This window comes from Maylandia zebra, linkage group LG14 (assembly GCF_041146795.1).
Source record: "Maylandia zebra isolate NMK-2024a linkage group LG14, Mzebra_GT3a, whole genome shotgun sequence".
Lineage (NCBI taxonomy): Eukaryota > Metazoa > Chordata > Actinopteri > Cichliformes > Cichlidae > Maylandia > Maylandia zebra.
This window is the reverse complement of record NC_135180.1, coordinates 27441293-27468271: the sequence shown is the minus strand read 5'-3', so window position 1 is coordinate 27468271 and position 26979 is coordinate 27441293. Positions and strand designations below refer to the sequence as shown.

Genomic DNA, 26979 nt, shown 5'->3' with positions numbered 1-26979 from the left:
CGTGAGGGCACACAGAAGCCGCGGAAGATGACCACATTTGTTGATTGCAATCATGCTTGGAGCCACTGGGCTCAACCTCACAGCGCAGTCTATATGTAGTCGCTGTGTCTTTTTATTTGTAGAAATTTTCTCAGCAGGTTGTATGAGACAGTACGTAGCTGTAGAAGAAGGAAGTCAAACAAATGAACCTGTGCGAGTTTGTTTGCTTCTGACTCACTCCTAGATATGTTCTCCCTTTGATCACATGGATTTCAGCTTGTTTCCCTCCCACATCCAACAAACATACAATCACGGGGATCGGAGACCAAATTGCCTGTTGGTATGAATGCGAATGTGGACCCAAGCGAGCCTCACAGTCACTGAGGCTAATTGGAATCCAAATTTAGAAAAATAACCTGCGTTTTACCCACAGTACTCGTAGTCATGGTTATACCTCCATGGGGAAAAGTTTGAATGTAGACACCATCCAGACTCATAGCGGTGCTCCTTTTTCTTTCTTTCTTTTTGCCTGATGTGTGTTAAGTTTGTGTGAGTGCCCCTGGCCTGTCATTGCGGCACATCAGCAGTAGTAACAGGTGGTCCCCGTGGAGGGCAGACTGACAGGTAGATAATGATCAAAGAGGCCGTTTCCTATGTTTCATGTCGGACTCAGAGAGAGACACATCTGTACTGCCAGTGCCTCTGCTTTTCTAATGGGCTCGGGTTGCAGAAAGCTCATCTCACACACATGTGCATGACTGCATGTACGAGCACAAACTTTAGTCATTTTGAGACCCCTCGCATTAACAGCTACTAACACATTTCTCAGATCTCCCCCGTGCCACACTCCCTCCCTTTTAATAAATCGCTGAACTCTTGCCGCCTGCACGCTGACTCTCCGTCATCTCAAACTGTCACCTGAACTGTATCACACATCCATAAAATATTAACCTCAAGGGAAAACACAGGCAAAAAAAACCCCCACCTTGTCGTTCTCCCGTTTGACCCACCTCCCCCCTCCTCCGCAAGTAAGCAGTACTATCTCTCAGACTCAGGTGCCCGGCCACTCACGGATATCTTACCCTCAATCTTGTGTCCACAGTCGCCACTGGCTGCGTGGACGAGTTTGTACTCTCCTCTGCTCTGTTCAGCCTGCCAGTTTCTGTTTAATCAATTCAGATTGTATTTGAAGGAGGCCAAATCTCATCTCAGGTTCGGATGTTGTTGGAAATGAAGTGCATCCTGGACGATGGGTGTAAAAACAGCTTCACTTTATCTGGTAGATTAAAACTTCAGGGTCACGGTAATCTGTCTTAATGAAACTGTCAAGTAATCCGAGAATCTGTAAACTCCACGTGTCACGTCGGCGTCCTGGGAACCCTTTCGTGCGTACGTGTATATTTTAGCTGACTGAATTTAAACGTGATTTTTAAATTGCTGATTGGCAGACCAGAGGGTTATGTGATTGCTTTGAGAGGTAGATTAACTAGCAATTAACCAATGTTAAGGTAATTGCGTAGCCAATCAAATAAAACTCAAAGCAGGTACGGGGGAAGCATGAGGCGCTGATTTAATCATCTATAAGCACTACTTCTCTATGCGCTCTTAGGTTTGATCTGTTGGCACTCTTAATATTCGAGGATTTATTTTGAAATTTCATTTCTGCAAGCAGTTTTATTTATTTGCAGCATTCACACCTTTGTACCAGCGGCCTCAGCAGTGGTCTATCAGGATCCAGCAAGCCTTTCACTGATGCGGATGTCATTTTAAATCAGCTTTTACAAATGATGATTCACTCAAACCTCAGCTTGAACCTTTCCCTCGCACAAAATGGTACAAAAGATCTTTTCATGGATCTCAGATTGCATGCTTCTCTGGAACCAAAATTCTCTTAAACCTTATCAAACGCTATATCAAACATACATTTAAAAAGTAGGTCGCGCAGTTGTCGCACACGTGCTCTATTTTATTCTGTTATTAGGAATCATATAAACCAATTTAAGCCCTGTTGACCCAGTTTTCTTTAAAATATCCCTTAAATAGTTGCAAGGTCACAGATTGTCTGATAGGATTACACATAATATGTGATGCATAGAAGCATGTTCCAACAGTTTCTTAGAGTTGTAATATATTTACAGTGTGTTAATTCTTTTTAGGACTGCAGAAATTAAGTTTGAGGTTTAATAAATGACTTATTGCATAAATGCAAGATGGAAATTGAAAGAACAACTCTTTTTTTGCCTGTTTCACTTGTGCTGACTGTATATTATTGTAGGGTTTTATAATATAAAGCACCTTAAGGTGACTTATTGTGATTTGGCACTATATAAAAAAATGAATATATGCTAAGCTGTATTATCTGTTGGAAACACATTGTTAACGTAGCTCTAAACTGTCAAATTCTGGGCTTCTTCTAGATTCAGTTCACACATTTCCCTGAAATTCAGTCTGACATATAGTCTTTAGTCAGGCAGAAAAATTGGAATCCCCATTAAGAGTGTTTTGCTGTACAGGACAAGTTTTAATTCACTCTCCCAACAGTGGGATAGTGGGATTTAAGAGGTTAGGTAGTTCAAACATCAAACATGATTTGATCATTGGCCAGCCACGGATCTGGTTGATCTCCTTCCGTTACAGTGGATATTTTCCAGAGTTAAAAATTGTATACACAAAACCCAAGTTCCCAAGATGTACTGGAGCGCGTTCAAAACAAATTATTTGTGGTTTATATTTGATCTTAGTTCTCTCCCTTTCTTCAAAATGATTTATTATCATCGCTGATGTAGCTGCATAATGCATCTGACAGATTGTGCAATAATACAGTACCATACAAGTTCATTATAGCTCGTGCGCCGTGAAATGCATCTTGTGTAAGTCTCGGTCACGTTTGTGTCGGGCTTAATAAAGTTTGGAAGCGTTTCACATGATGCAATGGATGTGTAATGACCTAGAGTGCAATGCACATGGAGGAAAAAAAGGGTAATGTTGAAAACCTCAAAAGTTAAGTTTGAGATTATGAAGCAGTTTTTGCAGACAGATAAAAAGAGGGCATCACGGAAGAATGGAAACTGAGGTTTTTATTCCATTAACCGTAGCACGATGCTAACTCACGAAGCACATCTGAAGCTGTGTTTACATTTACCTAAAGCTGCATTCAGTCGCAGGCTGTCTGCCTCTTCTAAAAAGGGCTTGTCAACAAACACCAGTGAACTCGAGGCTGACCCTTTTTTGCACAACCCAAAGCTGGCAGCTGATCCCTCTGAAAACCGACTGAATCTCTGAAAGGGGAGCAAGAGATGCATAGCTGGCAAGCATGGAAAGCTTCAAATGATTGATAGCCATTTGTTTTGCCTGCTTAATACAACATAAACTCTCTAGCGATTCATCACCGGAGTGAGGGGTTTTTCACGGTGCCTCTGCAAAGCCCACTAAAAATAATTCATTTTCTGCGTGCTACGAGCCAGGCGCTAATGTTAAATATTCATGCGGGTCCAGTCTAAATGATGTGGCCATTGGCACACAGTTAGAGCACACTCTGTGGAAGGGAGGAAATGTCAAGCTGTGAATAAATGAAAGCAGTGAAGCCGTATATTACCCTGCCATTGTGAATTTACTATAGTTGCCATTTTGTCCAGCCACTTCAAATGGATCTCTTTTATAATCAATACACTCAGTAAAACATCGAACATATTGCCACGTTGGCAAAAATCTCGGCTCGCTGTGTTTGCCCATCCTTTATTCAGTGTTTGTATTTGTTTCCTAATTTGTGCCTCATGAATGTTAACCGAGGGCTTTGTGCTGTTCCTCTTGTAGCAGTGTTCAGTACCGGCAACTAAGCCGACTCTCCTCAAGGATGTCGATGCACTTTGAGCCCATCTTGTCACATTAATCAATATAGCTTGTGCCTATGCAGCTGTTGTGTATCGACTGCCACATCAGTCAGCTGCATTCGTTTTTGAGATGTTTTCACTGCAAGCTGATATGAGAAGATGTTGTCATGGTTGCACAGAAATTGTTTTGAAACGCTATAGGTCATCTTCTGCCATGATATCAGTAAGCACAGTGGAGGGAAAGGGCAAAATATAATAGAACTTACTGGGTTGAATATCCATTTAGAGAAACTCAAATAGAGAGCATAATGTCCGCTGTGCATCATTTGGATGGAATAGGAAATGCTAAATGGCCTCATATTGACAGACACACTCTCCCTGTATTCATTTTTATCACGTGCACACACATTCGCACGTGCGCGCGCCACTCACATCCACGCACACGTTTCTTTTCTGCACTCTCTGACTAATGAGGCCTGGGGCTGGAGATGGTTCCATCAAGGAACTTCCCCCTCTCTTTCTCCTCTCTCTCTCTCGTTCTCAAACACGCACCTGATTGATAGCAGTGATTTGACTGAGAAAAGGGAAATGGGAAATTGAAAAATGGTGGGAGAAGATTGGAAACAACGTGCTGATTATAAACTCTGTGAGGAAACAAAAGGCTTTCCCTCTGCCTTTTCTCTTAGCTCTGAGGTAGCAGGTGTGTGTCTGACAGGTGCCTGATTGAGGCGCACAAAAGACATTACAACTGCAAACAAATGGACGTATTTAGCGTCCCCGGATGCAGTTAACGTTTTGGGCTGATAGAAGTGATTATGAGTATATGAGCACACGCAGCCGGGGAATGGGCCCAGGTGTTTGGGTGAGTGGAGCAAGAAGGCAGCCATGTTATTGTTGTGATGATAATAATCCATCTATACAATTAATGGTATGCCATCACCAAGGTCATCAGCCTTTGGAGATGTATTTAATATGTCTCACATTGTAATAATAGAGCCTTTCTGCGCTGGCGACACATACACAGGAGGTGTAAGACCGCACAGATTTATCATCATGAGAAAAAAAGAAAAGAAGCGTGAGTGAAAAAGTGAGAACAACAGACGCTGTGTTCCAAATTCGCTGATTTACAAAATAACCTCAGTTACCTCGATGCCATCGCCATTTATTCTGGTCTTTTTATGTTTATGCTCTTTTGTTTCATGATCAAAAAACCCCCAAAACCACAAAAAAACCCAGCACTTTCACAACAGTGGCATAAATTAGCCACTGCCTCCTTTTGGAAAGCCTTTGTGTATTCCATAAATAAGGGAGCATCTTGGCTGAAGCCCCGGTGGTTTAATATTCTCTGAGAGCTTCCAGACAGTGAGTGGTGGTGCAGCAGCTGTCTCTTGACCCTGCCGGACCCCCACTTACCCCTCTGACCAGCTCCTTTCCACTGGGCAGGCTGTGGCGATGACAAGCCTGTCAGAAGCTTCTCCTAATGTCCTAATTACCCCTCACACACACATACACGCAGGCGTGCTTGCACAGATGTACACACATTCCTAGTGAGTAAGCAAATATGCTGGCAGACAAGCTAAAAAGGACGCACTCACGTTCTCACCGTTTCCTGCTTGAGTATTGCTCATGTGAATTTTCCTTGCAAGAGACCGCACATTAGGTGAGGCATTACAGTGTAACCAGAATAGCAGTGGTTCTTCCCCATAAACAGTTCTTGGAGTCTTGATCTGAAACATTTCTTGTTTCGTTTTTTTTTTTTATCTGGGCACAATCAGAGCGTCGGTTTCTCTACTGTGATAACAAACGTGGCACTCCTGCTGCAACTTTCTTTTAAAAACTGACACCAGGCTGAAAAGAGGTTTCAAAGTACCTGCTGCCTCTGAGCAGAAAAAAAAGACACCAAAAAGTTGCAGCATCACCCGAAATAGACAACGTGAATGAGATGTGATGTGTCACTTTGCCAGAGGTTAAGCTTTGCTTCGGCTTAGAACACGAGTCTCTTCTCTGGTGCATGGTTTTGGGTGCAGAGCGTAGTGCTGCTGCCGCTGCTGCACTTAAGTCTGTGCTCAGTCAACTAGTCTTGTTAACATAACAGAGTGGATCATTGTGCCTGGTAGGAAAAAAAGGAAATCATTGTACCTCCCAGCAAAAGCAGTTGCTAAGTGATTCATAGACCCGGATAGTTACTGCATTTGTCACAATCAGCATGACTTAATCGTGTGCTGCTATACCGTTCTCCCTTCCTCATATTGTGCTGATTTGCAATATATCTTTTGAAAAAGTGTTGTTTTGTAATTCTTGTCGGATCACCTTTAGTTTGACAGATCTAAAGCAACCACTGTCTCTTTTATTTTGCTTTTATTTTTGCCACTTTTCTTGGTAACAGGGATTGTGTGGTGCCTATCATGTGAGACCGTGTGGAAGAGCAGCCTGGCATCCACACTCATCAGAAATTTGTTAGCAGCTTTTTTTTAAACACACGCACACACCCCACCCCCTTGTTTTTTGTTTTTTTCTTTATGACACGACTGTAAGACACGAACACTACCGGAGCTGTGCGGAGCTGTCATGAAAGCGGTTGGCTGCTGTTTGCAATTTTTTTTCTCTTTTTTTCTGTCAGCCGCAGAGACATTTTCATGTGTATTGTGAACGACAGCACCCAGTCAGGTACACCGATGATATTATTCACCTTTTATGCTTTCAAAGGCGTTTCTAACACTGACATGTCTTAATTTGAAAATTGCATTCACAAGAACACGCATCTCTGGGAATTTCTGTGCAATTGCAGATGCCCATAGCACTTCACTGAGGGGGGACAGGGCACCGAATTCAATATAGCTACTTTTTTCTTTTTTTATCTGACAGCATTTCTGAAGGATTACCCTTTAATCTCCCAACGCAGAGACTCGCGTCAGCTACATGTGTCTTGCTGGCGCTGCTCACACAATCAAGCAATAGATTGGACCTTTACAAAGCATATCCCATTAACACAGAGCAATTACCCACTTCTGTGGGGATATTTGCAAATCTCCTTTTTGTTGCGGTTTATCAAGCAGAAACATGCTTTGCATCTCCTGTAAGCCTAGCTGATTATAATGTCTCAATTGACTCAGGGGAAATTTAATCTGAATATTCCTGGCCGTGTTTACAGGTGAGCATTTTCTGATATTTCACTGACTGTTTGGGCTGGATTAAGTAGTACCGGAGAGGTGATAATAAAAGAAGTGGGTCGAGTACATAAATGAAATGCAACTTAATTAGTTCTGCCATTTTACAGAGTAGAAAATAGCTCTTTTTTTTTTGTATAACAAGAGCACACAATCTTGAGAGGTCCACTCAGAAGCTTTTTGTAGAGATTTAGGCCATATTATTCAGTCTTAATTGGCGGATGACGTTGGCTCCATTGTCGTAGAGATTAAGCTGCTCGGTAGCTGTTATGATTTCAGCCACGTCAACTTTTAAGTCATCTGCTTGACTAAATGTTATGTAATCCCAACTCAGGTCTGTCTGCTTTTTTTTTAAAAAGGTTTTTAGGAGTCAATTAATGGCTATTTTCATGACACATTAAGCAGTGAGTAAGCCTAATATTATTTCCTTAGGCTCATAGACTTTTTAGTCTTTGTGTTTTGCAACAACCCATAACTCAAAGAAGTATTTCATAATTTGCAAGGTTGATTTATGCCAAAGGGATGACTCACTTTCCACCCCAAATGGGAAAATAAATCCTTTGTTTTGGTAGATAAGAAAGGTCTCCCACCTGAGAGCTGTTGGCACTGAACTTTTGTCTGAGCACCCACAGACTGTAACTACAGATGGGCTTAGCCACTTTTCACAATGTAGCTGCAAACATTTTTATTTATTTTATTTTTTTTTATTTTTGAGAAGTGATCATAGTTTGGATGAGAGGGTAAAATGCTGAGACAGCAGCTAATGCTTGTTTAATGAGGTGTATCCATATATACTGCTTGTGTGCATCCCACAGTCAGTATCTGCTAATTTATGCTAAGTAATATACAAATAAAAAGTTAAAGACAAGCAGGAGCGCTTTGTTGGTGCTAACGACACAGCAGGCCATAATAATTGAACTAAAACTCCAACCCCACAGGCATGACAGAGAGGTGGCTCTGTCATGCCAAGCTGCTAATAATGGATAGCATTATAGCTTAATGTAGCTTAAATAGGTGGGCTGTTAAAACAGTTATACACTATTGGAGATAAATTATCTGAATTTCAGGAGCAGGACCGCGCCTCCAAACACGCCCCTTCTGGATCTTATCTATATATGATGACCCAGTTCTACAAGCTGTTCGTTCCCGCTTTCGTGCCCCATCCTCCCTCCCCTTTTTTCAATTCTTTCACTTATTCACTTCTTATTAGTACATGAGGATCTGCCAGGCCTGGCAGCTGCATTGAGAAAATGACAACATGGGCCCAGCTAGTGAATTGTCATGATGTAAAATATTAGCTTTGGGGATTAAAACTGCACTTTTTGTACTGGTTTGAAAGCTGCTATAAAAAAAACCCTGATCACTTATCATTTTAACTCGCGAGTCTTCGGGGCCTGACTCACCTTTGAACCCTGCATCAAGTGGCCATCAGAGGAACTGCTGCCTTGACATTTGAGTCTTCATTTTTCAGCCCTGGAGTTGCTATATGTATGCACACTATTAGGCCAATAGGCTACCTACAGTACAAACCTGGAATGTCTGCGAATTTGTTTTGCTGTTGATAAATGAATAGATAGGCTTTCAGCTAAAGCATGGAGCGTGCTCAGATGTCATGAAGACGCCTCCAACCATTTCATCTGCAGTTCACAGAAAAAATAAATGGCATATCTGCGGAAACTGAACAAATTGTTTAATAGGGATTTCAAACTAGTTACAACTGATAAGAAAGACTAGAGTAAAGTGTTAGAGACTGGTTTTTGATCTTATTTGTGAGGAAAGCAGAGTTTCTTTCATCAGTTTGCTTTGTGAAAATTCTGACCTCAAGAGTCGCCTGTGTTTATTGGGTCCACTCTGCAGGAGTCCGCTTCTCCATCCGATTTCCTTGAAGAGAAAAAGTTTGAAGCCCACCTCTGATCCTACTAATTAAATGAAAACACAGTGGGCTACCCACAGTAAGACAGCATTACTCCACACACACATGCACTGTCGCAAAGGTAACCAGTGTGGGTGTCTCTATGGGGAACTACACCAAGCTCCAACATCCCACTCTGTTGTGTCCTCTTATGCAGTGCGATCACACACTAGGTTGACATGCAACACGCTGCAGATCATGAGCATAAATAAGCAAGGGATGTTTTACCTGAAAGGAAGAACATTAATTCAAAGGCATCACTCTAGTACTGAGATGAAATGTTGCCTCATTAGTGTTACCCCACTGCTTTTACCGAGCAGTAGGAAGAGAGAGAGAGAGGCTATGTGCCACTCTTGCCACACAGACATCTTGTCTCCGGAGATCTTAGTTTGCCTCAGTGACTAAAAAACAGCGTGCATTATTATGGATTCACTGGGGTGGCAATGGGTTGAACGTAGACCCCTGAATACTGGTGCACTTAGAGCCTCACTTCGTATAGAAAACATACTGCAGTGCAAGAGTCTGCCCTTTCAAATGCTCACAATGAGCCGGTTTCCAGCAGGAAATGTAGCATCAATGTAGGTGGAGAGTGTGAAATGCTCCACTTTTGTGTTTCTGAACATAATGTTGCTCATTGTGCAGAACGGGAAGATGCGATTTGGATGAAAAGGAAAAGAGGTGAGGCGACAAGGACAGACATTATTTGGAGGACGGTTAGCCTGCCTGCTCTCATCCAGTGTGATTGACATATTGGTGCAATGGGTGCACTCGCACGAATGCCATCACATGCATTTCCCCAGAAATCTGTCTATCAGCACTGTCTAAGCAGAGCGACAGCCATGACATCTAATCACAGGCGAGCTGGCACCTCATAACTTCTACCTAATGTGCTGCAGGTACAGAGGAGAGAAGGGGAGCGCTGCACGACAGCACCCCCGCCACCAAAACACTATTTATAGCCCCTTCAGAGGCCACCAGCAGGAAGTGGATCATACTGAAGGGTTAGGGAAGGTGTCACTACACTATATCACAAGTCTCTGTGTTTAGATATAGGTCTCTCTTGACAAGATTAAAGACCGAGATGCCCCGCTATCAGGCCGACGCATTTTTCTGGGTTATAGTCCTGACAAAGTATTGCAGCAAAACGAGGGCAGATATGGTACACATACAAGATGATAATGAGTCATTTACATAATGTTGCTACAACATATAATTACCTGGCAATTAAAGCAGCTCAAAAGCCTCATTATGGACTGTCCTGAGGGCTGGTTGGACTGGGATACATGCAGCGTGCTCATTCAAGCTCAAGTCTATCAACGCCTATTATTCGTGAGTTCTTTTTTTTTTTTTTACATCAACTGCCCAGAAGCCTCATTCTGGTGAATTATCACATATAAGCAAGTTTTGGCTGACACGCTGTGTTTTAGATGAAGCAAAGCTTTAAGTTAGTGAGATATCGTTGCGGGCTCCTGGACAACGTTCAAAATTTGTTTCCCATCATGTGTGATTTGTCACTCACATTTTTGTGTCCCGAGGGACTTGCTGACACGTCGAAAATGCACAAAGGAGCCATAACAAGGACATGTGTCATACCTTACACCCTTATTAAGCCAGCAATGACAAGTTAGACAGGCAGTCACTTCACCATACTGTACAGCACGCTTGGCACTGAAGCTCCCATTGCTCACAGCCAGAGTAAAGAAGCACCAAAGTGTGTGTGAAATGTCAATATAATAAAAGATGGTGCGAAATATAAAAATGTAGATGTGCAGCAAGGGGGCAAGAGATTTGTGTGTGTGTGCATGTGTGTGTGTCAGAGTTGTTTATGAATAGCAGACAATGAATGATGGAAGCTCTCCCGAGGGTACAGGCCCTGAGCAATGCTGCAGGGACTTGGGAACGCGCCAGTCTCCCATGCCCTGTGAGATGCCAGTTTGGGTGGGCACCGTTCCGAATGGGTGCTCTCTTCTCCAGGATACACGGCGGGTCCCAGGGGAGCGTCTCCAGGCAGTGGCTGCTCCACAGTGGGGCTGGCTGGAATCTCAATCAGGGACACAAGGGGTAGAAAACAAAGTCCAAATATTCCCTCTGTACCTCTATATTGATGTAACATCGGAAAATAGATGAAGGCAGGAAAATGGCTCATTACGTCGGAATCGCACACACCTGTGTTGTAAAAATGACTCATTATGACGGCTTTTGTATTTGTCTTAATTGGTGGAAAATTACACAAATAGCATATGGAGCTTGAATTTAATGAATTTCAACAAGCCTATTTAAAAATTAAGAATATGCTTTTTGTTACCAGTGGAATATAGCTCCCTGCTTACATCCTGTCTGCTCACAACTTGTCTGTTTTTTTTTCTCCTCTTTTCTCTCCTGCTCTCCTTCTCACCTGTGCTGCAACAGGAGCTGCTGAAACCCTGACAGGTAATCTTTCTTTTTGCTACCTGCTGTTCATTTGGAAGTGCTTGCTTCTGTCTGTGTCTGTTGATTGGCTGTCCATTGCGGTTTGTTCATCTGTGCATATTTACATGAATGGCTGGTTATGTTCATAACGTTTCTTTTCAGGAAGGAGGAGATAGCCGTCGGCTCACAGCTCTGATCCTCTGTTTTTATTTGTAATTCTCAAATCAACATTTCACCACATGTAATGGCTGATTTCGATTTCTTTTCAAGCCACTTGGTTTCCTCTTCAATTTGTCTGTAGTTTTGACACATTCCTGCTCCTAACTATAGAAGTTTTGCTAATCTCCTCCCATTCTGTAGCCTCTCCAAAAGTAGAATCTCAGCAGTAAAAGTGTGAGGAATGAATTTAACAATGTGTTTTTCTCTCTTTCCGAGCTGTAAACAGCAGTATTTTCACATAATTTCCATCCTGTAATAAACTAAATCAGTGCTACTTCCCAGGCTAAGAGCCGTAATTACCTAGTTTGAGGGGTGAGGCTATGAAAAAAAAGACCTGTCACGACAGAATATCCACTAAGGTTATTTTCCCAAGCTGCTCCTTTATCAGAGGATAAGTGTTGCAAGTAAACAGTCAAAAAGAGTTAATATGGAATGAAGCATGATATTATAATATTAGTGCCTAAACTTAACCGAATTACTAGTTAACTTATTACTAGTACTAGTACTGGGTTGGCCCACCTTTTGCCTCCAGAACTGCTTTAATAGCATCGTTTGAACAAGGTGCTGGAACAATTCTCAGAGATTTTGGTGAATATCGTCATCGTCTGTTGTTGCAGATTTGTTGGCTGGACAGCAAAAATAATCAGTTAGGCTGTTCCATTAAAATGGTAATCAATTGATGGTGGACCAAAGTGTACCCAGAAAATATCCCTGACATCATTAAACCAACACCAGCAGCCTGAACTGTTGATCCAAGACATGATGGGCCCATTTCAATTTCTGACCCTACCATCATAATGTCACAGTAAAAACAAAGACTCATCAGACCAAGCAGTGTTCTTTAATTTTGGTGAATGCATACAAACTGATAGGAGTCTGGTCTTCTGCTGCTGCAGCCCATCTCGTTCAAGGTTCAATGTTCAGTCAGTGATCAGTGCTGAGTGTTGTGCATTCAGAGATGCTTCTCTGCATAGACATGTAAACCCTAGAAATCTCTGTGACATTGTGGTTTTTAACCTCCTAAGACCCGAACTCTTTCATGGCATACATTTTTAATTTCTCTTTGATATTTGGCTTTATAGTGTTTGATAGGACACTATAAAGTTACAATCGAGTAATGATGTGCAAAACTCTTTATTTGGTGTCTGAACACAGCAGCATTTTGCCTGGGTACAAAAACAAAATGAGAAACAACAATTGTGTCCCTTTGAACATTATGGCTCATTTGAAAGCCATTTGAAAGAGCAAAATTTAGTATTGTGGTCTAGACAACCCAAAATGTGATGTGGACGCCGGTCCTAGAAGGTTAAAATACTCAGGCCAGCATATCTGGCACCAACGATTATACCACATTCAAAGTCACTTGAATTGCCTAAATGTATCGAGTTCCTTCCATGTGATTGGATGGTTATGTGGTGTCATTAAAGAGCAGTTGAGCAGGTGTACCTAGTGAAGTAGCTTGTGAGTGTAGTATATGGTGTTTAACCTTTCATGGACCAATACAAAAACAAACAGTGAACACAGTGAGCGTGCAGACCTAGTGAGAATCATTCAAAGGGATTTCTCATATCTTTGCAGTTTTATTCACTTAAAACTCATCTCTAAAGAGCTGCTACCGCTGATGAGTGTGATTTATAAACCCGCTGGAGTCTTTCGTTTCTGTGAGAAAAACAACACTGTAATATTTTAGTTGATAAAAGATGCTTTTTCAGGAAGGACATCCTTTTTTCTAGTTGTGTTGCAGCATCATTATACAAACGGGCACCCTTAGCTTCTAAGAGAGCTTATATTTAGTTAGAAAAAAAACGATGGTCAAATTAGGGGGTACGAATTATTTTTTTGAAGCTTTTCCATGCAGGTCTAGGAGAAATGGCACAGCGCTAATTATACCCTGAGACACAGGCCTTCTTTCTTGTGAACATCCTTAAAACAGCATTTCATCATGAGGATCAGGATTTAATGACTGAGAGGGATAAAGTGCAAAAAGGCAGCATCAGAGAAAGAGAGGGAGAAACTTTTATTGTTAATGACTGTCTATAGTCCTGGTTGTTCCTTGAAAGGACATGACTGCTGCAGACAGCGGTGACTCAAGGGAGAGGAATTGGGGGCTGGCTATCCTGCTTTTTGCTGCCCCTTTCATGTCTTTTGATGTGAAAACAAGAGAGAAAAGTTCAAAGAAAGCGCGAGCTCCATTCAAAAGGTGCCTGTCTCCGAACTTCTGATGGAAGAGCCGACCCCCTAATATTTCCTGATTTCGTCAACTTTTGTAAAAATTGGTCAGGTTTGTGCCGTTTTGCATTTTGAGTACGGCTGATGAACCGAGACTCCGCGCCAGACACTTCATGCCAGATTGTACATCCCCTTGGAGAGCACACAGACTTTTGAAGGTCTGTATTTCCCTCTGACTGTTTCATTCAGTATGTTGTGATGCAGGAACAGGAGGGCAGCCATGTGTAGAGATACAGGCACTTTACTCTCCCAGACAGCTGCTGGAATGAGTGTGAATTTATCAGCCAGTCATCTGTGCCATGCCTCTGCCCACTCCCCCCTACATCCCCACCCACCACCCAGAATTAATGACTGCCTTTCCTCATTTGCACCCAATCATGACTAGGATGCCGAGGCAATTGAAAATGTTTACTTCAATTGCGAAAACCCTCCATGTTCCACAAAGTGGCCTGTTTTTACTTTGATGGGATTGCTAATCACAGCGACGATATTTATGTGTGTTTTGAATTGGAGATGAGCCTAGGCTAGGATATTGGAGGGGGACCAACCTTGCTTGGGGCTGCTAAACCTTATGGAGAATTTATCTTTTGCGTTCCCTTTCTCTCAGCCCAACAGATTGGGAGCTGAATAACCTTGCTTTGAGGCTGCTGCTCTATGTTGCTGTTGTGACTGCCAAATATATTACTTTTACAGCAATGAAATAAAATAGACATCAAAACACTACACTTTGCTTTTGCCTAAAAACACTATTATGTAGTGTACAGAGGAGCTGCACTGTATTGTTTTCTTTATACTATACTAGAATGCATCCACATTTTAAATCTTCACGTGAGGTCATTTTTGATTTGATGCTCACCATTATCTTGTTTTATTCTATTATTTTAGATGGTAAACAACTAGTGTAGCTAGAAAGTGCCTCTTTCTTCTTATCACTGATTCAGTCGTTCTCATACACCATATTGCTAATGGGTCAGGAGCAAATTATGTGACACTGGAGACTTTAAAAGCTGTGATTAAAGTCTGATATAGGTTTTTTTGTAGACTAATAACATTCTGTGAAACCCATGAGACCAGAATACTGACTTTAAACTAATGCAGCTCATCAGAACAAACCCTGAATTGCCGTCATATTGAATTTTTCCTTCACCTCACAATGAGCCCTGTTTCCTTGAAATTACTTCCTTATTCAAGTAAACTGCACTCTCAAGGGAGGCATCTCCTGGATTCAAATACGTTTGTAGTCAAGTCAACATATCTTTGCCATTTATGTTTTTGTTTTCTTCCCTTTTTCAGGCAACAAATCACATTAGATGGTTGGAACCAACCCTCAGAAACTGAGGAGAAGCTGACATGAGCTCCAGCTTCTTCTTTGAGTAATATTTGTGCCTAATCTAATCTGAAAAGTTAACTTAAAAGAAAAAAGGAGTAGAAATGTCTAAAGGTTACAAGCTGGGGTTAAAGTGGGATTTCACAGGTGTAGCAGTGCAGCTTGGAGAAAAGAAGAATTCAAATAGTCACACTTTTTGTATGCTCTGTGACCAGCTAACCTGTGTTGTAACACCTCACAGCTCGTTATTCTACTGAATGCAGCAACTTATAAGTAGGGCTTACACAAACCTTATGGCTAGATTTCCAATCCCTAGATGCTATACAGCTATTATAGGTAGAATTTGGTGAGTGAATCTAATCCGCATTATTGCCTTAAATGTAAACTAATTGCTACCCTGTATGTAACCAGTCCATTACTGAAGACTTTATCACAATACTGTAAGCTAACCAGGTTAGCCTGCACTAAACTGCCTAGTTTTTAACGCAGTGTTTGAATAACACAGACAAACTATACTTCAAGATATTTCACTAAAACATAATTCAGCAACACACCTTGTGTAGATCCAGTTTATGATTTTAAAAACTCTGCAATGAATTAGGACATTATATGCAAGCTTAACATTGCCAGTGTGTAACATTTCACTTGCTAAGCTGTGCTTACCTTTGAAAATAGTCTCCCGTCTTCTCCTTTCCTCCCCTTCTTACATCTTTATCCATCTCTCTGTGTCACATATTGACATGTTTCCTCACGATTTTACATTTAACTCACAGACACATTTTGTCAGACTGCACAAAATAGTTTGTATGTTCTTTGAGCTGTTTCTAAAGGCACGTTTGAAATTACATAGCACATAAAAACAATGATCCTCCTCAGTAGTTAACCAGATCCTTGAAGTTTTGCGACCGCCACTTTGCATCTGCACCATTAACACATTAAAAGGTACACGTATGTCCATGATGTCGCTGGAAGCAACGCCAGGCTGCAGCACATGAGAAATGAACTCTTGATTCTTCCGACACATGATCCCCTGGTTACAACTCTTCAACATGGTTTTGGTTCATATGTGAGGATGAGGATCAGATTATGCTACTTTTCAGCCTGTTTTTAAACTCGTGCTGTTACGCTATCACAAAAAAAGACTGTTTAATTCTGTGTTTAACCATAAAGCCTGGCTAGCATACCAGTAATGCCCTTGCAGTTAGCTACAATGATAAATCCATTCCTGTCTTTCTGGCTGTCACATAATTTTTCTCCTTAGGTTAACTTTTACAAGGTTTTTATCATTCAATCATCTATCATTGCTTGTATTAGAAATGTAATAAAAGTTCAACATTTGTGGCAGGGGGTTGGGCAGGAGTGTGGAAGGTATTGTCACACTGGTATACAGCCTGCTATAGCAAGCCAGGGATTTTTGTAAGTTTGGCCTACGTTTCAGAACTGTTACACCTCCGTGAACTCGCTTGTCAGGTATTTTGTTGAAGAGAAAATAGGTTTGCGTTCAATTGTAAAGGGGAATATAGTGTAGCTGTTTGAACTTATATTTTAGGGAGCAGGATTGTCACAATATATAGTGTTTATTGATTAATTCACAGTTAACCGTTACACAGTTTTTTCAGGTACCTGGTAGATTGTGGTGATTCCTCTATGGATTCAGCCTGTGGCAGTGTGCACTATTTTGCACTGACTTTAGTCACAGTGTAGGTGGGATCTACACTTTTCTGATCTGCATGTGCACTATCCACTCATTATTTGCTGTGGCTTGTTTTTACACAAGGGAAACTAAAGGTCTAATATATATGTTACATTAAAACATAGATCTCATTTCCATTTTTATATGCATTACAATCCATCAGTCAGAGGTAATGTGCTGAAAAAGATGGGGCTTCAAACCTTTTTTTGCATTTTCTCATGTACTCTCTCGTTTACACATTCAGTCATTGTTGTCCTATCTGAGCAGTTATTCTTGGACGTATTCTTAGTCCATGCCTGTTCAGCAGTATTACATGAAATTGTCCTCAACCACATTAGCATGTAGTAAATATTACCTATTTACGATAAACCTTTAATTGACTGTATTGTGTACTTGTTGGACATAATCTGTGGCTGTTTTTACCTATTACCTTCCTTTTGTCCTGAGCCTGAGACCCGGCAGCAGAGTGGAATGAAATGGGTAGTTCATTGCATCAGACAGGTCTGAGGAGCTTTTCTCCACAGGAGGTTAATTTCTTATTGCTTGCCGCATTCACAGAGTTCATTTTGAATCATGTTAGTTTGCCTGTCTATTCCCATTATCACTATCTGAAAATGCAGGCGTTTTTTCCCCCCCTCCACTTTGTAAATGTCAGAATGCAATAGAGGTGTCTGACAACTCGGGCATGCAAATGTGCTTTTGATGTTTTCTTGGGGCTGTGGCTTAGAGTGTTGTTCCTCCGCTGGTGTGAATCTGAAGCATTAAAACGTATTCTCCATTCTTCTTACGCTTTTTTGGCTCCTGCCGGATAAATATAGCACAAGGTGACTTTTGATTCTCTTCCTCTTTCTCTCCAAAGACAGGGGAAACAAAGCAAGGCTTTTTGTGTGTGGGGGGTTTGGTGTGAGGTGTAAGTTACGATGACAAGGTCCAGGGTCTGTCAGTGGCAACAATGCCAGTGTACAGAGAGTGACTCAGATGCTTACAGCACTTTTATTCCTAGAGATACAGAACAGAACCGCTGAGCACACTGAGCACACATTGGTCACATGGAACCTCAGATGGAGGGCTCTGATAAAGCTTAACCATATACAGCATCCAACTCGGCTCATCTCTCCTCTCTCTGTTCTCTCGTGCTCTGTTTAACTCCCCCTCTCTTCTTCACCTCCTCCACCCCACCCATATCTACTACTTGCCACTTTCTTACACTCGTTCTTTGTCTCTTTTTCTTCCTACCCTCTCCTCACTCCCTACCTTCGTGGGCAGCAGAGCTTACAGCCCATCTGGCACTGACTCACAGGGCCCACTCTGAGCTGGGGGAGATCAATAGTGACAAACACTGCACATGGCTCTTATATTAAAAGGATTAGACATGGCTGCAAACAGACAATCTACACGGCCTATTCACGTATCTTTGCACTGTGCGTGTGTTGACATGCAGTCCCTGTTGTTAGAAACATAAATATTTAAGATACTTTAAATATCCAGACAGAGATGCTTGTTCCACATTTCAAATGTATTTTTCTGTGTTTCTTCTGTGTTTTCTGCCTGCGTTGTGAAGTCGAAGGTCAGAATCTGGCAACTGACAACGTGACGGTGATTGAGGGGGAAACGGCCACCATCAGCTGCAGAGTGAGGAACAACGATGACTCCGTCATCCAGCTGCTCAACCCCAACAGACAGACCATTTACTTCAAAGACGTTAGACGTAAGTGCCAGTGTGTCTTGCACACACACACACACACATACAGACAGACACACACACACACACACACAAGATGTCTTTCTGCTGTGAGTCGTCATCATTCTTCCTTTTTTGAAGAAAAGCATTTGTCAGTTAGCGCCTGTATTGTGTTTGTAAGCATGAAAGCTTGAAATGCAAACTTGTGGTCCTTGTTTGCACCAAGGACCATGAGTGCAAACAATTGATGGAAATAGAAGAAATCCAATTTCTTTTAATCCTGAGTACCAGATACCAAGAATATTTGTACTGTCAGTTTTAGAGAATCTTTTTTTTTATGTTTATGACTTTTATACAGTAGTTTGGCACTGGTAAGATAAGCCTGGTCACTCTTGGCATACTCCCGCTGGTATAAATACTTTCAGGATTTTGATAGTTATGCACAGTATCTGGGGTTGACATCTAGTAAACAAACAAAATAGATTACTACTACTACTATTGCTCTTTTATTTTTGTCATTTTAAATCATAGCTGCTGAAAGCTGGAGTGTGTTGATGTGAGGACCCAAATGCAAGGACACAGAGAGGCAGAGTTTAAAACAAGAAGTGACTGACAGAAATTCAATAAACATAATCCATGAAAAAGCCCAAAGGGAAAAATAAACAGAAATCCCAAACAGGTATGAGATAAATCCAGAAACACTGGGCGATAACTAGGAATTAAAGACAAACAGGGACTCGGAGTTAGGAGTAAACGATATAACACAACAGAGGACGAAAAAAGACTGAGTTCATTTATACAGACAGGTGCACTGAGGGGTGACCAAAGAAAGTGGAAACAACAGGGGAACAAGAGACAGCTGAACTAAACCTAGATAAGAACAGAACAGATTAAAACATAGTATAAAACAAATGGGGAGACCAAAACCACAAGTAGCCAAAAACAAACAAACAATACTACTAGATATCAAAACCAAAGCAAACAATAATCAAACACAGAACAAAGCAATTTGAAAAACTGGAACTTTACTCAAAAGTCTTCCGACTCAAAGACACGCGTTCATGATAATAATATGACCCTGTGATAATAGTCCAGGATACGGTGCCCCCGTTTCCTGGAATAATCTGCAGAAGGAGCTGAAATTGTCAGAAATGGTTACCTTGGGGGAGTTTAAGTCAAATTTTAGAAGAACAAGAGAATACCTCTTTTAGTCAGTGCGACTGTTTTTAATGTCGCTCTTAATGACCTAATGTCGTATATTGTTTTTCACATGTTTGTGTGGAAAATTGCATTTGTTTTTAATTGTTATGTCATTATGTGGCGTATGCGTGTTTGGCTTTTGCTGATTTTTACCTGGATAAATAAAGGAATAATAAAATAATAACACATATGTTAACTGGCCTGCATTTGTATAGCACTTTTCTAGTCCCTAAGGACCCCAAAGCGCTTCACACTACATTCAGTCATTCACGCAAACATTCACACACTGGCGATGGCCAGCTACACTGTAGCCACAGCTGCCCTGGGGCGCACTGACAGAGGCGAGGCTGCCGGACACAGGCGCCACTGGGCCCTCTGACCACCACCAGTAGGCAAACATGGGGTTAGTATCTTGCAGTCAGGAGGCAGCCTGGGATCGAACCACCGACCTTCTGATTAGTGGCTGACCTACTCTGCCACCTGAGCTACAGCCACCCCCTATTCAATTTATCCTAATCGTATTAATAATAAGCAAACTAAGGTTATAATAATGGCTCTTCTTCCAGAAGACTATGGTGCAAGAATCTGTCAGGGTATAATTTAATCTGCAATGTGTGTATTAGTTTCCATGTTAAATACCCACTTTCAAACTTCAACAACAAAAACTGTAACCTAAGAATTTTTTCCTCACTGTCAAGTGGAATAATTTATAATCTATTGCAAAAAACCCCCAAAAAATTCTATTGAAAGTTACAAAATTTACCTCCACTTGTCATGGGCTGGGTCTGTGACCCGGTGTTTGAGTTCTTATATATTTTGGTATTCATTTGTGCCCTAGTTTAGTTAATCTAGTTAATTTCGAGGTTGCTGTTTAGTCCTTTGTTTCTTAGTTGTTTATGTCATCTCCTCCTGTATTCAGTCTCCCTGGTCCGTGCGTCTACCTGTCATGCGTCATGTCTGTGTGGTTATGTTCAGTTCAGGTCACGTCTAATCCCCATGTTTCCTGTTTTACTTTGAAAGTCTGTGTCTAATGTCAGTGTTTGTAGTTTCACTTTCCCTGTCCTGTCATTAGGTTCATGTGTATCAGCTGTTCCCCCTCATGTGTTTCCACTTCCCTTGATCATCCCTTATGTGTATTTAGTCTTTGCGTTTCATTCAGTCTGTGTCGCGTCGTCTGTTCCCACCCTCCATGTTTTCACGGCCAGTCTTTGCAGTCATCGTCATAGTTCTCCGAGTCTCCATAATTTATCACAGTATTAGTTTCCCAGTTAAGTTATAGTTTAGTCACGGTATTTCTGCTTTGTTTGAACTCTGTGTCATCAGCCATAATAAAGGCTCGCTTTCAGTTTAAGTTCACTCCCGTCTACTCACTTGTGTTCGCACCTGGGTCCACCACACACACCACCGCACGGCCTACGTCCACAGACCGTGACACCACTTAAGCAGAGCAGAGATGTTTAGCTGTCTTTCTTTAATGTTACTCAGATGTGACAGCCTGAAATGATCCTGTGCATTTCTCACCGATATTTTATTTTTTAGTCAATTGTCAAAGAACACAATAAACAGAGTAATCATAAACAGCCTATTCCTGCAGCATAGTGGAACATCATATTTCTCCTCATTAGCTTGTACACAACATCTCGTCTACACTCTCGTCTAGACTTTTTGCTTATTTTGCTTATTTTGTGCGATTGTTGCACGTAAAGAGCTGCAACAATTGTAAACACATCCCGTTCAAAGGAATTGTCCTGTGTTTGGCATTACTGTGAAGATATCAGATATCACTAGAACATCAGCTCCAGCTTTTTGTCAGATTTTCTGTCCAAACATGATTCCATCTGTCCTTGACTTTCTGGCTCTTTTACACAAGTCATTAGGCTAAGAATACTGCAAGATTGATATGAGATAATTAACAATGCTACCATAATGGGAATACTTTTGTGTCCTTGTCACTGTTCGATTTTACGATAATCTCTTAGATTAGGATATTGAACATTATGATTATGCATGAGCATATGGGCTACTTCTACTCCGAACTGAGTTTTTGTCTCTGCTTTTTTTTTTTAAAACTTGTTTATATCTGGGATCTGAGCCAAGATTCAAGGTGAACGAGGAACACCCTTCATTTCGGTCTATATTGCATCCCAGCTGTTTCACAAGTCTAGGTAGTGAGACGTGTGTTCCATTTTCCACTAGCGAAGAGCATCGGGGGAGTTTGAGTACACATCTTTGTCATATTTGTACAAAATGCCTAAAGCTGTCTCACAATATGGCAGAGAAGAATGGACTGTAAAATAGCAAAGATCATGTTGTGCTCTACACCTAAAAAAATATTTATTTTGACACCAAAGAGCAGATAGAAAAGCAACAGTGAATAATTCACTGTTACATCACAGAGACAATCAAATTTAGATCAGCACTGCTAAGGAAATCTTTCCATGATGTTAAGACAACATTTTCCTCTTCGTGCTTTGTCGAGGCGCTCCAAGCGGGCCTATAAACGTGGCATTTTCTCCGCCTAACTCAATGCAGTGCCACCTTCAATTACAAAAAACAAGCAGTTTTGTTTATCCACGATTAGATCTGAGTATATGTTTGGCTGGAGTGTTTCTGGTCCGCCGCTGCATATTTGTGCTTCTGGTAATGGGGTTTAGTGAACCCCATAGCAGCGCTATTCTAGGCTCTGTTCCTAAAGGACTGCTGGTTCTGCTGGGACCCCCCTCGGCCAGTGGCATTGTTACCTGTCAACAGGGCCGCCTGACACAGTGGCAGATCTTTGTATACAAGGAAGTAAACAGCAGTGACACAGAGACACACCAGGAGCCAGAACAGTGGCTACAAGCAAAGCGGCAGCCGCAGAAACACAGATACGCACAGAAATACCAAAACGATAACAGCTTTACAGTACCAGGGAAGGCCATATAAACAAATTTCTGCTGCAGCAAATAAAGATGAATTATGTCACAGGTAGAAGCGGAGCGAGTCTTGTTAGGGTGAGCCATTTATTGTGCCAGATACATGCGAAATGACATGCAATTTGGCAGACTTGTCATCTGAAATGGGAAAAATGAGCCTTTATCAGCGAAGGTGGACCTCTTTGGATGGTGATGCAATTGAACACCATTATTTATTCACTGCATCTTCTCAGGAGTTGTCTGACTTTGTGTTACAAAGGTTTAAAATGATACTGCCGAAAGGCTTTTGTTTCAACGTCAGACCTGGTAGGTTTAGAGCTTCTGGAAACTGGTTGCTGTTACAGTTATAAGGCTGTTATAAAGACTTTTTTTTTTTAATACAAATAAAGTGAGAGCGTCAACCCAATGTGACAGTGTGAAAGGGTTCATTCATAGTTAGGAGTGTGCAGAGAATTACCAGCCAAAGCTGCATCTTTCCTAGACTTTATTGAGCTTTACAACAAGTTTCAGCTAATTGTTTAGCGGTCTAGCAACAACTTTACCACCTTGTTTCACTTTCATCAATCTTCACGCATCAGTAAAAAGCTTAGGAGTTGGCAGAGATCTAAACCCAAGCAGCAATACACTAAGCGCTGGATTTACAAGATTCTGATGCCTAGAAACTCAGTGCAAATGCCATATCACTGCTTTGTCGTAACAAGTACGCCGGTTATAGCAGTACTTCTTTACGACGTGAAGAATTGTGGCTGATTGAAATATATTTGACTTTAATATGCAAAAGCTCAGCCAATCTACTTCATAAGTATGCGGTGGGGACCTGGCACCATAAGCGAGCGTTTTGATTTAAATGTTCCTAAATTGTGATTGGAGCACAGAAATATGAGACATCCCCCTTTTCCGCTTCAGCCCTACTTGTAATGTACAGGCACAAATACTAAATTACTGATATAAAATATACCACAAGTGTTCTAAATTTGACAGGAAATAAATGTGTATTCATGAAGGACTTCATAAGTAGGATACTGTGAAGCATCGGATCATCGGAGCATTTAGAGAAAGTCCAGATGTCACTCTCTTTCTAAGTGTTCAAGGACCATAACTTAAGGCCCATTCTAACTAAATGTGTCTTACAGATTGACACAAGTAATGTGATTCCAGAACTGTTTATAAATTGCACTTTGATTATGAAAGGCTTTCCAAGAAAAGTACAAAAAGTACACAGATCATATATATGTATTCTTACCAATTTTTTGATTCATTAAATAGTTCCGGCTGCTGGTTGGTGGACCTAGTACTGTTGTGCACAACAAATGTGATTACAGCTCTCAGTTTTGATTAGCTCATCACCATTTCAAAGCACCAGAGAAAGGATGTCCAATCCTTGAATTTGACTTTCTGACTTCCTGATGAGAGCAGTCTCACTGGCTGCTGTGATTATTGATTTACTTGTGAGTTTACATGATGAACAATGGACTGTTTGTTGCTATTTTTTGCCAAAATTGTAAGACAATTAACTAATTATCTTTCTTTTAAGCTCTTTGAGTTGGAATATGTTCTACTTTTATATTAATAAGCATGATCTTAGACTGGATAACATTTTAATGTGAGATAATTTTTTTTTCATAAAGCCATCATATTTCCTGATATTTAATAGGCTAATGAATGTAATCATTAGACATATTTTGGTGGAAAATATGCACATTCTAATAAACAGCAGACACTGTGCATCATCCACGCTCTTATGTAAGCAGCGAGCCAGTTATGAAACAGCTTTGTGTAAACTGCCATCAGCATCTCACAAGTGAAGGGTTTCCCTCCCTAGCAGGTGCTCGGATTCTCAAAGTGCATCAGTGTCATTGTTTCCCTTTGAGGAGAGACTTCCAAAGAGCTCTCAAATTATATCAGGGAATGAGGTTTCATGTTGACACTGCCCCGAGACCTTGGGTAATGATCATGATGCTAAGTGTAAAGCCTGATGGGAATAATAAACTCCCTGCGCTTTAAGGGGGCTGAATTGAGTTCGTTAGCTCGACAGATGCAGAGAGGGCTTGATAAAGAAGGCAGGTCAAAACATCAAAAGGGCTCCCAATCAAATCAACCAAAGCTGTTTATGTAAAAGAGTGCTCTGGGATGAGGGCTGACCTAAATGAAACGCAGTGGGTAAAACTCAGAGATGGCTAACCTAGTTTGATGACATTAAAAGAAATTTCAGCCAGTCTATACAGGCATTAGTATACATATTCTTGTCTACTTTTGATTTAGAGTTTGAGGCATCCGAGCCTCTCTTCTTGCACACAGTGATTTAATTCATTATGTATGTTTGAATGCCTCTCCTTTTTGTGGAATATGTGAGTTTGATGCATCCATCCATGACCAGCCGCAGCCCATTTTAAGAGTTCCTAGCTTGTTAGGAGTCTTCATGAGCACTCTTCACACTTTCCTTTCTTTGCGAGTGCTCTTCGGACTGTAAAGCTACTTTATAAATCAACTTGTATGAATCATTTTGAAACTCACTTTTCTTTTACTCAATTAAGGAGAAAGCCCACAAAAGAGCAGCACTCTGCCCACCACATTCTCTCCTCAGTCTCATTTTCTACTGTCTCTTTTGTCTTTCTCCGTCCTCTCTCTCGTTCTCACCACTCTCCACCACTTCCCATTTCCCCCACCCGTCCCCCTTCTTTCTCACCCCATGTCCCGTGTTTGTGTCCCTGTACTCTGTATCCTCACTGTCTCTGTCTCACATGTATCCCCACAGCTCTCAAGGACAGCCGGTTCCAGCTGGTGAATTTCTCTGACAACGAACTGCGGGTGTCTCTGTCCAATGTGTCACTCTCCGATGAGGGACGCTATGTGTGCCAGCTCTACACAGATCCTCCTCAGGAAGCCTACGCAGACATCACTGTCCTAGGTAGGTGTGAGGACACATGTGTGAACCTCACGCGCACACAGTCTTTTGTTTTATTTTGCTCCATTATAGACGGTGAATATGAAATAATAGTAATCTTTGATCCTGTTATCTTTAGCAACTGAAACAAAATGTCAGCCAATTAGGCTCTCGCGGTGCTCAACAGCATAACGAAAAGGAGCAGATGCTGAAACTGATGGCTCAGACCGCGTTGGTTTTGGCAGCTGTGTTGACTATGTGAATCCCGGTGAATGTTGACTTGGCTGCTCCAAATGATTCCCTATTGAGAGTCAGCTGTGCCACACTTTGATGCTTTGGAGTGAAATTACTCTAGTTAAGCTTTATTATACATGCAGACATCCTGGGGGATTGAAAGGAATTAAAAGCACTTTAAAGTAATTACTCTAGTTGTACAATTGAAACCTAGCTGCAGTATTTCTGAACTAAAGGTTGCATTGAAGAGTCCTTGAAATAAGCACCCTGCTGACTTTTTTCTTTCAAGTAACTGAAGTTCAGCAAGTTTGCTGTGATGAGTAATACAAGGGATGAGGGAGAACTGTTCCCCATCCTCTTTTTACACCCATAGGTTCTAATCACATATGCTTGTTTAACATTAGCTTAAAAGAAATGCAAGGAGATAGATTCGTGACTCATGCTAGCTGAAGGTGTTAATGAATGCATCACAAACTCCTTTTACTCACCTAATAAAAAAAAAAAAACAACAGTAATTGAGGTAATGTGGTTTGTTGGTCTGCCACTTGTTTGATGGATTGTCACGACACTGTGCAGATTATCACGCAACTCATATCAGCTACTTAAGCCCCTCTTGGGATGAATAAAATAAAAATGTGAGTCATATGACCTCTTGTGTAGGCACCTGCAGTGATTAGAATAAGCACACGTCCGTTCATTTAGACAGGTATGATATGAACAACTGCAAAAGCATCTGAAATGCAGACAAGCTGTTACAAATGAAAATATATTTTAGTCTGTAACAGCTTGTCTATTCTAGTAGCATCTAAATAAAACTATATTTCTCATGTGAGTTGGTAGAAATCGTCAAAGTTATCAAATATACAAACGAGTATCAGGCTCCCATTTTCCAGATGGTATAACAAAACTTTAAATAAATGATAATTATATGATTTAAAAATATGAACCAGTTCACTATATCAGCATGAAATGATGATGTGTCACAACCTCACAGCAGAACAAACAAAAAAGATTTTTTTTTGTTTTCAGTTGTTTTCTACTCTCCATAAGGTTAACATTCTAAATTAAAGCTTTGCTTGGATTGTGCATGCTTTCAAACGAGAACATGGAAAAGATTGGATCTCCTTAGACAATAACAGAACACTGCTTAATGTTAGCCTGTAGTTTATCCTTGCCACATTCACTCAAGTTTCTTTTCTTTTTTATGAGAAAATAGAGTATTTCTGTTATTGCTTCCCCAAAAATCTGCGAAAAGACTAGATATCTGTCATAGCTGGTGAGGCAACATCATTTTCAACCT

At 41.1% G+C, this 26979-nt stretch overlaps 1 protein-coding gene across 3 annotated transcripts in view; it reads left to right on the top strand.

Annotated features, from left to right (window-relative positions):
* Positions 1–26979, top strand: part of cadm1b (cell adhesion molecule 1b) — a 169707-nt gene that overhangs the window by 100545 nt on the left and 42183 nt on the right. For 2 of the 3 annotated variants that reach the window (XM_004558266.5, XM_024804941.2), the window contains exons 2-4: positions 11298–11318; positions 18327–18473; positions 25317–25469. In XM_004558266.5, coding sequence (XP_004558323.2) covers positions 11298–11318; positions 18327–18473; positions 25317–25469 — 321 coding nt within the window. The remainder of the gene's footprint in view (positions 1–11297; positions 11319–18326; positions 18474–25316; positions 25470–26979) is intronic. The other variant, XM_024804942.2, reaches the window with a different exon arrangement.